The 13,130-nt window shown below is 35.3% G+C and overlaps 1 protein-coding gene across 5 annotated transcripts in view; it reads right to left on the bottom strand.

Annotated features, from left to right (window-relative positions):
* FARS2 (phenylalanyl-tRNA synthetase 2, mitochondrial) overlaps positions 1-13,130 on the bottom strand; it is a 217,615-nt gene that overhangs the window by 34,915 nt on the left and 169,570 nt on the right. For all 5 annotated transcript variants that reach the window (XM_039350737.1, XM_039350747.1, XM_039350755.1 and 2 more), the window contains one exon: positions 12,570-12,721. In XM_039350737.1, the coding sequence (XP_039206671.1) occupies positions 12,570-12,721 (152 nt within the window). The remainder of the gene's footprint in view (positions 1-12,569; positions 12,722-13,130) is intronic.

A 13,130-nucleotide genomic window follows, 5' to 3' on the forward strand; every position in this document is an offset into this window, starting at 1 on the left:
CCTGTGACCCCCCCCAAAGGAAGGGGGACAAACACTGAGGAAGGAAGGAAGGAAGGAAGGAAGGAAGGAAGGAAGGAAGGAAGGAAGGAAGGAAGGAAGGAAGGAAGGAAGGAAGGAAGGAAGGAAGGTTAGTTGATGTTCCCTACCAGCTTCCCACAAGAAAACTCAATGAGGAAGCTGGCAGGAAGTCAAAAGTCGGTCCTGTTCCCCTGCTTTTATGCCTACCTGGGGTCATTCTTATCTGCTGAAGTAAGAAAATATCTCTGAAATGATGACCCTACAGTGTCTAGTAGAACATAAACTTGGCTGCTTCATCTTCATTGAATTGAAAAGTACCAATACACGGATGTGGAGTGAAATAGCATAGATGTATAATGGGAAATGCTGCCAATTAAGTTATTAAATACTCATTCTTCAATAAAAGTCTGCCTGCATATGCATAATTAAAAGTACAGTGCAATAAGTGTAGGCACATATAAATCTCAAACTCCAACACCTTTATGCAGCTGTCTGCTTTACAATTTTTGATGTGTTGATCATTAAGCTCTGCAAGGAACTGAATTTAACTTTAATTTAAAAGATATAAACTCCCCTGCGATGTGTAGGTCTAATTGTGGCTTGATATATTTTAAGTCTTTCTGAAAAAGTAGCAAAAAAAAAAAAAAAGCCATGATGGCAATCAGCTAAAATGATATGTAGCCAACTTTAGTCACTGTCTTGTACTTTTCCTTACTTGCATGTAAAAGTATTATTATGAATACCGCTACTGCCTCTTTCAGGATTCTATCTTCCTGCTTCTGTTGGAAAAAGCATTACCCTATCATCTGCCTGTCACATACAGAAGATGTGTTGATGCTTTCCATTGTCATTCTCTATAAAGGAATATCAAGCTAACCATGAACAAGAAATGCAAGAACAGTTAGGTAAACACCTACTTAGAAGAAAGAGGAGATAAAAAAGACACTCATGACCCTGTTTGATTTTTACTAAAAGAGAAGGCAGACAGAAATTGTTAGACTTCAAGATTCTTCTACTATGCTCTAACCAGAGGTGGGGAACGAATGGTCCACCATTCGTTGGTGGTCCAGGAATGGCCATGCTCAGGAATTCTGGGAGCTGAAGTCCACAAGTCATAAAAGGGCCACCGTTTCCCACCCCTGCCCTGCACCAATAAAGCAGAATTCCCATAGTACTTATAGTATCAGTTTCCTAACTTGGCCTATTTTGACATTCCCCTTTAAAGAAGAAAAGACAAGAAGAAAAGGCAGATGTATAACCACATATACTTTCCTATCAGCTATGATAGAATCGGTTAATGACTTAGGGAAAGTGGAGAAGACTTGGTTGAGGTCCTGAAGGCTGAATTGGCTATGACTAGAAAGTTAGATTACATCCATAAGTCAGTGGCTTTCCCTTGCTGCCTTAGGGTAGCTGAATTAAATGAGTCAATGGATGTTCGTGATTGGATTGTCTATCAATTTAATTTTTTACAGAAAGAAACCACGAAGAGGCCCAATTTTGATCAGCACATTGGTTATTAACTCTCTTCCCCAACAGCTACAATATGTCTTAATGGGTAATATTGACGTAACATGTAAAATGGATTATCTACAGTTACTCGCTTATCTAAGAGAGTTTCAAAAAATATTTTAAATATTACTTTCATAATATTTTAATATTCTAAAGTTGTCATACAACTTTAATAATAACAGCATTATTGTTAATAGTGTTAGTTAAAAAAACATCATATAAAAATTTAAGAACTAAGAAAATTGACTGTGGAATGTCATGATCTATAGACATTTTACAATGTTAATTGTCCCTGACTATGATTTTTGTAATGTTTTATTGTCTGATTCATTATGTTTTATTACTTTATTTTATATGTTCTTTAGTCTACTTGAAGCACAAAGGATAGGCTGAGCCAATTCAAAGTGCTAATAATGCTTGCTTTATGCATTTGCCATGATTCTATACAAATTTAACAATACAGCATCAGTGAAGTCAAGAGCCATTTCTTAGAAAAGACAATGTTTCTTTTATCTCATAAAAGAAGGGTGGATTTATTTTCTATTGCCTCGGAGTACAGGATAAGAACCAACAGAATAAAATACAAAGAAGTAGGGTACAACTAAATATCTGGAGGAACTTCCTGACCATATAAACTTTCAGCCAATAGAATAGGCTGCCACAATGAGCCATCCTTTGCTAGAAGCCAGACTGTCATGTGTCAGAGAAGTTCAAGTGGTTCCTACACCAAACAGGGGACTCAGTTAGGCAACCTCTACATCTCCTTCCAATTCTATGATTTGACGAATTCTTTGTTTTGGTTTAGTCTTGCTTTTGATCCTCTTTTTTATTTAAAAGAGACTTTCAGAAGTTGTCATATGGATTATAAACTCCTAATTTTACCTTGTATGAATCACACAAAGGCTACATAAATGGATGTATACCCAAATTAGGCAAAAAAGAAACTTGTCAACATTCAAGCTGTTTATAAATTACAGGATCAGACCAGAGCTTACGCAATAGCAATAGCACTTAGACTTGTATACTGCTTCACAGTGCTTTACAACACTCTCTAAGCGGTTTAGAGAGTCAGCATATTGCCCCCAACACTCTGGATCCTCATTTTACCAACCTCAGAAGGATGAAAGGCTGAGTCAACCTTGAGCCGGTCAGGATCGAACTCCTCGCAATGGGCAGAGTCAGCCTGCAATATTGCATTCTAACCATTGAGCCACCACAGCTCAAAAAATAAAAAGAAGCAGTATTTTACAAGTCTTGTTTTTGTTGTTGTTGTTAATTGCGAAGTCGTGTCCGACCCATCGCGACCCCATGGACAACGTTCCTCCAGGTCTTCCTGTCCTCTACCATCTTCTGGAGTCCATTTAAATTCACACCTACTACTTCTACCTTTATGTATAACCGATTAGAATCTGGAATGGAGAGATTAATGTATGGCAGTTTTGTCAATGTAACAGAATTTGGCCTCAACTAATATACTTCCATAAAAGGGGAAAAAGCACCCAGAAGGTATTCTAAAGCATGCAAGTCATATTATCAGTTAGGGCAAAGCCATGATGAGTTATATCCTTCCTTGATACTGCAACTGCAATTTTATTTGCCAATATCCTTAATGGGGTTCAGAATGATTCAGGCTCTCACTGCAGGCAACTGAGTGAAAATGGAGATTATGAATAGATAAAGAAAAGTCATATCCAAAATAAGAGAGAAATAAAGTAAGCTATGATTTCACTTTTATGCCACATTTAAAAGACAACACTCAATGAAGTAAGATGCAACACTGTCAGAAAAAAATGTAAGCAGTGCTTTTAAATTTTCAACAGAAAAATTCTAAAATTAACTTAGTAGAGCATTAGTGATATTCTCCATCAACTTCGTTTTTAGATAAAAGTCTGTAGGTTGAAGATCTAAAACTATAGTTAACTTGGAAAAGGTATATATATGCTGGTTTGTATCACTTGTAAAGAGCTTGTACTTCAAACCTTTTTAACTTTTCATTTTTGACTCCATTTCAGAACACAAGGAATTATTACAGATTGTCTTATCAGGACATTTTCTACCTGAGAATGATGGAGAATCAATCCAAGAGAGAATAAAACTTCTCATCTAATTCCCCATGTTCTAACATGACATTCTTAATGACTTTCTATCAAGATGTCCTGAGATTTCTTTCCAACAACTATATATTCACAGCCCTTCTGTGAAAAATTTATTTGCTGTGCAGCCATCCTTTGAATGTTCACTTAATTTGGAGCCCCGGTTTTTTCTTTGGCTGGAGACCGGTGATTAGTCTTTAGAAAGGAAGCAGAAACTGTGCACACATTAAGAAACTGATATATTGCCCAAATGATTGAAATGGAAATGTAATTATCATTCATTTATAAGAAAGAAAATCTGTTTCAATTCAATAATGTGAGGTTTTCAAGCACAATTGACAGACAGATAGACTAACATTCTCCTACAGAATCCTTTGGTACCAAGCATAACTCATTCCTTCTTCAGTGATGGCAAGTTGCCTAAGACCTGATGCAGCAAAGCACGCCTAGATCATGATCAAAGCATCTTGCCACCTGTATGTTTGACACATGGTATGAAATTCTCATTGTAAATGCAAGCATTTAGATGCCTCCAGACATAATGACACACACCAGAGTCACTGACTGAGTTGTATGCTTTCATCATTTGCTGATCCCCCAAGGATATGTTTGACACTCATGTAGCCCCAAAAGTTGCACATATGATTCACTTGTCCTTAGAAAGTTCTTCCAGAAGTATGGAAGGTCATCCAGAAATGAACTGATGGTGAGTCATAGCTTCAGCCTATTTTTGCATTAATCTCATTTTTAGCTTTTTCTAAGTTATGAATTATGACTGAGAAAAAGAAAATGAGACAAGGTGACAAAGGTCTCAGTCAAGGTTAAAGGGCTTCAGATTCCTGGATGTTGTTTTGAGAAGGCTTTTTTTTTTGTAACTTCTTGCAGAATTTGCTTTCAAATCAGAATTAAGAGAATGGTATATTACATCCTCTTTGTTACTGGCTAATGTAGGTTATGGAAATGGAAGACTGAAAGAAACATATATGACATCAGAGGTTTTCTTTACTATTTTATTCTATAAGGCAAAGTTACCTAAACTTTCTGAGCATAAGCTCCAAATTTAAGCAATCCGCTTTAGACCCACCAAGCGACAATTCTCCAGTCCACAGTCAAACTATTAGGAATGAACTACACACATACAACTACATTAAAATAACGAATCCCAATGTTATTAAATTAAAACCAAATAATGGACAATTTGTCTCCTTGTATACAGTATTATCTTAGGAACCACTGTCCAAGGTGGCGACTTTACACTCCCTAATGCTAGATCAGAAAATCACGTTGAAGACAAACTATATTTTCAATGTTTTCATGTACAATAAAAACAATATAAATTGCCTGAGACAAAAACACTGCAGCAGGAACAGGCACTTCTAGTTAAGCACGCAAGTGCAAGATCAAGTACACAGGAAGTCCCCTTTTCTGTAAGTGCAGGCCTTTAAAAAAAAAAAATCCTGGAAGCTTGCTATGAGAGAACCTGAGAAATTTGCCATTAGACAGAGATAGAAAGAACAACCTAATTTTCCTTATTTTATAGAACAAACATGTACTGAACCTTTCTTTCAAATCATTTAGATTCTTCTTGTTCTTTTTTTTATATATAAATAAAATCAGTCGTTGCCCTGAGATGAGTTGAACTACAGTCTCTATAATCTCCCAAGCCAGCAGGACACTGAGTAAATAGTGTAGAACAAAACATCTGGAGAGTATCAGATGAGAAAAGCTGCCATAGAGTCTCTGAGAACTGTGGCTATTTACAAAGCACTTCACAAAAAATTAGCTTAGGAATTAGTGCTGGGATTTATGATGTGCTTTTTGCAGGCAGCAGTCCACTAAACAAAGCATTTTGAAGCAAGGGAAATGAATAGGGATTGTAAGCTCTTGTACATCCATCTAATTTGCTGGTACCTCCCTACTGGCTAATAGTATTTATATTTTTATAGTAGATTACTGGAAGGTTATTGCAACAGTTTAAAAGCATTAATGCAAATATGACCACGAGTCTAGAACATTAGACCAATAAAATGCTTTGTAAATAGACATTACAGATTTTTTTCTGAAGGGATTTGAAATTAGTTACCATTACAAGGGGAATTGTGAAAAGTACATAAGTAACTTTGATAGGCACAGAATGTGTTTCTGGTCCCATTATAAACCTCTGATCTACATATTGGAATATTTTTACTGTAATCTATACAAGTTTTCTTCCATCACCTCTTTCAATGTCAAGCACCCTTATGCAACACATAAAGAATATATATGCCAGCATCATTTGCCTTTCTGTCTAGAGATTATTCAACATAAGCTTCTACAAGAAATCCCACTGTTTTGGAGTATATTAAGAGAGACATCCAAGTTGCACCTTGGGACGCAGGAGTGAGTCAGGAAAATCAATGTCAGTAAAAACAAGTGTTATCATTATCTGATTAAACAATTATCTCTGGTGAACTAATGAGTACAGAACATGAAATATTAATTCGTACATTAATTAATACATTAACATGAAATATGAAATATTACAAGAAAAATTTCAAGCATCATCTCCAGCATTTTAACAGACTTCTATGCGAGGCTGAATCTATTACCAGTCTTAATTGATAGGAGGAATGGTTTGGTTGGATGGTAATATTTAAAAATGTAAAACACTAAATCTTATAGTTAAAGGTTAATTAAATCTTCATAAAATACTACTGGGCATTAGCCCCAAACTGAGTGTTTGAAAGGGATAGCTTCAATTCCTAGCATTCACTTATTTAAGATTACTTATACAATAACTTTCTAGGTTCCTATATGAATGAGCAACATTCAAAAAAAATATCAAAAGTGATTTTTAAGGTTCACTATTGTGCCCATTCAGAAATCAGATGTATTAAAACCACCTATCTTAATGAAACAGTCATACTCATAATTTCCATCTTCCACTCTTAAAAAGTAATTGGTTCTAACATTCATATATTTAATATGCATGTGCTTATAATGTAAGATAAACCATCATGAATGATCATATATTCAGTTAATTTATGGATTAATAGTGAATTATTTTTTATTAAAATAAATGATCATATGCAACTTTCACTTAAATCCAATATTCTAGTTGATTAGGTACATGTCCAAGTTAATGTTTAAACTATCAAGCATTAAGATACTGGAATAATATTTTCTTTAATAGAATTCTTTTCGTGTTAGGTTATCAGGGTTTTTTTCTGGGCCAGGTATAATTTATTAATTAAATATTATATTTATATGTATGCACATATTGAAAACAGCATTAACCTATCTGATAACCTCAATAGCTGTAACTGTTAGTCAACTAAACGTGGTTAGAAAGGCATTTTCAAATTGGGCAAAATAGATTAACATTTTCAAATCTTTGGAGCATTTATTGCTCATAAACAAGTAATTATGGCTATGTACAGGTATATATATATTGAATCACATAAGGTACACTTAGATGAAAATGCAATATAATTATGTTATTTTTACAATATGACTTAGGATAAGCCTTTGCTTGGATTTATCTCTAAATCAGAAATAACTGATTCTTCAAAGTTCTTTTAATCCCCACCCCTAATTTGTTTCTTTGATTATTTTTAACAGCAAAAGCACACATTATCTCAACAAAGATTTTAAGCTTGCTTTTGTCTTATTGTGGGGACACCGGATGATTTGCATTATCATCCTCACCACCACTATCACCATTAAAATACAAATACTCTTTTATGGGATTTATCAGTTTCTGAGTTTATATAGATCTAGAATCTCTTATCTCTCCTCTGCCACACTTAGAGATCTTATTCCCTTTAAAACTGGTGATCTTATCCCCTTTAAAATTGGTGAATGCCTATTTTGCTCAATGTTTTTTTCCCCCACTATTAGTATATTTTAGGCCTTAAAAGCACTTGGACTTCTTTGGAAAGGGTGAAATAAATGTTTTAAGACAAATAAAATAAAAAATATAAATGAAGAATCAAAGAAAATAGCCTCTTTAACTCTTCGTTTGATCATCAATTCTCCTTTATGGTCCTATCCCTTGAGCTAGCCTCCTGCTACTTACTTCCACTTGACTTGAGAAACAACAGTTGGGAAGCTGCCTAGTTAAATAGTAGGAAAGAAGAGCAGGAAAACTAATGAAATATAAAGTGTCTCCTCGTGGCAGTCAGTTTATTATGGCTGACTGCATACAAATGTGTAAAGACTTGTCCTCCAATTTTACCAAAAGCCATTGGAAAAATATAGGTAGTCCTCAACTTATGACCACAACGGAGCCCAAAATTTATGTTGCTAAGTGAGACATTTGTTAAGTGAGTTTTGCCCCATTTTATGACTTTTCTTGCCACAGTTGTTAAGTGAATTATTGTAGTTGTTTAAGTTAGTAACCTGGTTGTTAAGTGAATCTGGCTTCCCCATTGACTTTGTCAGAAAGTCGCAAAAGCTGATGACATGACCCTGGGACACTGCAACAGTCATAAGTGTGAAAAAGGATCATAAGTCACTTTTTAAGTGCTGTTGTAACTTTGAACAGTCACTAAATGAATTATTGTAAGTCAAGGACTACCTGTACACACATCATTCAAAAAGGTCCATAAAAGGATGTAGGATGAATGTCTATGATAACATTCTTATCATTGTTTCTTTCTTCCCCTAAAGGTAATTGCAGGACATAAATTCTTGGATGCAAGGATCAACATGGGAATTATGATATTTAACAAATGTTACTATAAACAGCTAATTACTGTGGAAACTGGAGTAAAACAGCGCTATCACGTATCTATTTGCTTCTTCAAACATTTTTTCTCATCACAAATTTTATCACATCTCCTCTGATTAAAAGCCCAATACAGTTTACACTGCTTTTTTGTGGAAACAAATGATTTAGCTTATCCTCCTTCACTATCATTTTCTGGGCTAGCATGTATGCCAATTTCCTTTGTGGAAGTTAAAATAGACGATACACTAGAAGAGAAATAGCCAGTCTAAAATTGTCAGTATTCATGTCACACTGTTTTAAATGTGATAGGCTTCTGAAGAGTTAAAAAAAGATACACTAGAATATAGTTTCAATATCCATCTGCCCCTTGATTTATTTAGAGGATTTTTTTTACAGAGTTTTAATTTAAAAATGGAAACAAAAATTTGCCAGATTGGAAATGTTCATCTCAACCAAATCAAATTCTAGTATGAAGAAAAGAGTAATTTTTCAACTTGAATTGGAGATTACATCATTTAATTTTCAAGCTATTCTAAACTGAGAGGGAATAAAAGACCAAGAGTCAACCTCCTTTCCAGCAGGTGCCCAAATCTTCATATAAATTATTAGGTATATAAAGAAATATTAGTAAATTAAAGGATTCAAAAAGCTCCTTGTCATATTCAAATGATTCAAATTCCACACTGATTAGTTTAGTGCCTGTTGGATTCTCTTTTCACTGTCTTCTTCTTTGGAGATTTGTTTGCTTTGCAAGTAAAATGTATTCAGAATGAACATACAATTGGTGAAAAATCAATGCTAAAAATCTGAACTGATTATGTTTTCATTTATGTGATTCTAACAGAAAATTGTGTTGCTTTCTTTCTTTTCATTTTTCTCTTCCATTCAATCGTGTCCAATTTTCAGAGACTGCCTGGACAAGTTCCTATAGTTTTCTTGGCAAGTTTTTTTCAGAAGTGGTTTGCCATTGCTTCCTTCCAGTATCTGAGAAAACATTACTGGCCCAAATAATTTAGCTGGCATGGTGCCTAAGGTGAGAATAGTACTCAAGGTCTTCTGGCTTCTAGTCTGATACCTTAGCCACTATACCAAACTAGCTTACCTGGAACACAGTTTTCTTTTTTCACTGCAAAACTGAAGCATAATTTATTAGGATATTTGAAAAGAACAGCTTGTTAGAAATGTGGAAGGAGAAATGAAAACTAACATAAACCAATATTTTGAAAGTGAGATATTATTTAACAAATAATATTTGCCAGTATTCCATCTCACCGAGAAATATGTGAATTCAAAGTGGATATCTTTGTATTCTGAAACTAGATGCATCAAAATGTTTTACGAATTATCATCTATCTAACTAAACAATGACAGTCAATGCCTTTTCTTTCCCCAATATTAATATTTGGGACCTTGAAAAAGGGCCTTCTTGGTGGTGGCCCCTTCTTTATGAAACATTATTCCCCTTGAGGAATGGTTATTCCCCATACTGCTGCTTTTCTGAAAGGCCCCAAAAATCTTGGTTTTGTCAGCCGATGGAGATGGAGCCAATCAAGTGGTTAATTTGACTGGGTTATGTTGCCACAGGAGGTGGGGGGGGTTATGGGTTTTTATTATATGACCATTTTTTTATTTTTAAAATTTTTCCTCAGAAAAATAAGCCCAGAGTCAGCTTATTTAAATTTGATAAATAGGTAGGTAGGTAGATAATTTGCTTTAGCCAGTTACAAATATGCAACTCTGCTTGTAGGAAGTAATCAAGCAAGCCACTGAGATATTTATTTATTTATGAGACTTATATACCGCTTTAAGTGCAAGCACTCTCTAAGCGGTGTACACCAGTAAGCAATGTATCTATATATTTACATTGCCCCCAACAATCTGGGTCCTCATTTTACCTACCCCGGAAGGATGGAAGGCTGAGTCAACTTTGAGAGATTTTGTCAAAGATTATGTAATACAGCAAAAATAATATTTATTTAGTTGTTTACTAATATGGCATTTTTAAAGACTATTTTAGTTGTTCTGATTAAAAAAATATTTCTTATATATTATACTACTGTCAGATCACTTCATTTCTGGATTAGACTTTTGTCAATTTCTTCCTATATATATTCTCTTGTACCTTTCTTCATACATGGAAAACATGGATGTGTGAAGGAGAATAACATGAGACAGTAAGTGATAAATGTACATAGCAATGTCACAACTCTAACTCTACTCCTGATACCTTTTATGCAATGTCACATCCCAAGTACAAAGGTCACAATGCATCTTTCATTATTTTGGCATAATTGTGATTATGACTATGGTAGAAATGACTATTTGACACGCCTCTCAGCTCACAGCCTTGCTTCCCATACACTAGATCAGGGGTCCCCAACCCCGAGGCCATGGCCCCTACCAGGCCTTGGCTCATTCGGAACCAGGCCATGGAAGTAGTGGATGAGTGTGTGCAGCTCCACTTGTGCAAGCAATGGGTTAGCTGCACAAGCACACGTGCTCACTCACCACCCACACGTAACCATGCTCTCTCCCTCACCTACCGGTCTACAAAGATGGAAAGGTTGAGGAATGCTGCACTAAATACTGCAAACTAAAAATCAAATGAACTTTAAACAGTCCTCTTTCCCTATTCCTGTCTGTATTATTTGCCTCCTTCCAAAGTAGCTTTTCACCAACATAAAAGACCCCAAAGGTTTCATTACACATTAGTGGTTTCTAAGATTAAACTCTCTGATAAGATATGAATGAAACATTATTGGGCAAGTTATTGTTTCTTATCTTTAAAAAAACACCTTTATTAACATAAGACAGATAAAATGAATCCAGGAGATATATTTAAAAGTTTGGCCGATTCAATTATATTCCCTTGAGGTAGTCATTTCAAATCATTTTCAACGACACTTATGTGAGTTGAATCTTTAATACACACATTAATTCACCATAAACAACAGATACACAATTTTCTTCACCCCTTTCTGAAATCTCTGTGGGCACTACAATTTTTATTTGTAATGTCTCTGGAAAGCTAGAGAAGAATCATCTCAGCTCCTTGAAGTGTACATAAAACAGCTTGCCACATGCCAAAGGTGGCTATGAGAAACCATTTAAAGGTGCCTATATTTAATAGAGTTAACATTAGTAGTGGACCTTTAACCCAAATATTCATACTCATATATTTCCTTTCAGAGATGTAATTTTGAACAGGAGCTGTTTTACCAAATCCTGCATATCTGTTCATGAAAACGTCAGATTGCTCATTGGTCTCTGATTTTAATATCTTTGCTTAACAATGTCTGCACCTGAGCTTACCCACAAGCAATTGAGCTGAGTTCTTCTACCATATCTTCCTCGGCCATCCTGCCATCATCATAAATTTACCAGGTCAAATATACTTTCTACTAAACTTGTATTAATCTTGCTTAATAGTAATACCACTTAAATACCGCTTCATAGTGCTTTACAGCACTCTCTAAGCAGGTTTACAGAGTCAGCATATTGCCCCCAACAATCTGGATCCTCATTTCACTGACCTCGGAACGATGGAAGGCTGAGTCAAGCTTGAGCCAGTCAGGATCAAACCCCTAACAGTTAGCAGAGCTAGCCTGCAATATTGAATTCTAACCACTGCGCCCCACAGCTAATCACCTTATTCTTCTAGTCCAGCCTTTCCTAATCTGGATATTCTCCTAGATGTATAGCTTTCAAAATGTAACATTTTCAGCTACTGGGAAATTCTCAGAGCTGAGATTCAGAGATCTGGAGGGCATTTGAGGCATGAAACATCTCTCTCTGCCTGACTCATCTATGGAAACGGTTGTGGCTTCCCCCCCCCCCCCGCTCAATGTATTTTTGTTGTTTTTAACTTTTTAGAACTTTAGAGCAGTGGTTCTCAACCTTTCTAATGCCGTGACCCCATAATACAGTTCCCCGTGTTGTGGTGACCTCAGGGGTGTGGCCAAGTGGGTGTGGCCACCAATAAGAGGGAGTAGGACAGCTAAGGAAAAGGGAAAAAAATGGCGGACAGCGTGGTTTGGCGACCCCCATGAAATGGTCGTTTGACCCCAAATGGGGTCCCGACCCACAGGTTGAGAACCACTGCTTTAGAGTCACTTTACAAGTCAATGGCAATATATAATGATTATGAAATGTTTACCTCTATTTAGAATATTATTAAATATTTGTAAACACTGATTACAAATACTTCACCATGATATAGAAAACATTAGACTTACTTTGGATGTGTGAATACATCTATGAGCTTGACTTCTTCCACCATGTCTCCTCCAATAGATCGGATTAAATCATAGAAGTCATTTTCACAATATTTTTCGGAAGGCAGCCAAAAGGATATATCATTGATTACAGGAGGGTATTTACTGAAAGGCTAAAAAATAAACAGAGATTTAAAAAAAATGAAAACCAATGCTCTGAAGTAAGAGGTAAGCGAGAATATAATAAAAATAGGTAAATTCTTCAGTGATTGCTCTGAATATTAAGTCATTGTGTTTATTTACTACTTTTCATTATAATCATTATAAATTGATTGCAACATAGGTTAAGCAACTATAAAGTTACATTATGTTAAAATAATATTGCATCTTGAAAACAGAATCTTTTACATTTAACTTTAAATAAAGTCATTTTAAGCACATTTAGAGTATTTTCACCTAGCTTTACCACATTTCAGATTAGCTCTTCACATGCTGATGTTCAAAAACCAGTTTTCAGTTTATATGTGTTTAATATCCATAGATACAAAGACTATAGACATCACCACTGCTCCTAAGGTTAGT

The sequence above is a fragment of the Crotalus tigris genome, unplaced genomic scaffold (genome assembly GCF_016545835.1).
Source record: "Crotalus tigris isolate CLP2741 ecotype Arizona unplaced genomic scaffold, ASM1654583v1 scf7180000017567.3851432, whole genome shotgun sequence".
Taxonomy (NCBI): Eukaryota; Metazoa; Chordata; class Lepidosauria; order Squamata; family Viperidae; genus Crotalus; species Crotalus tigris.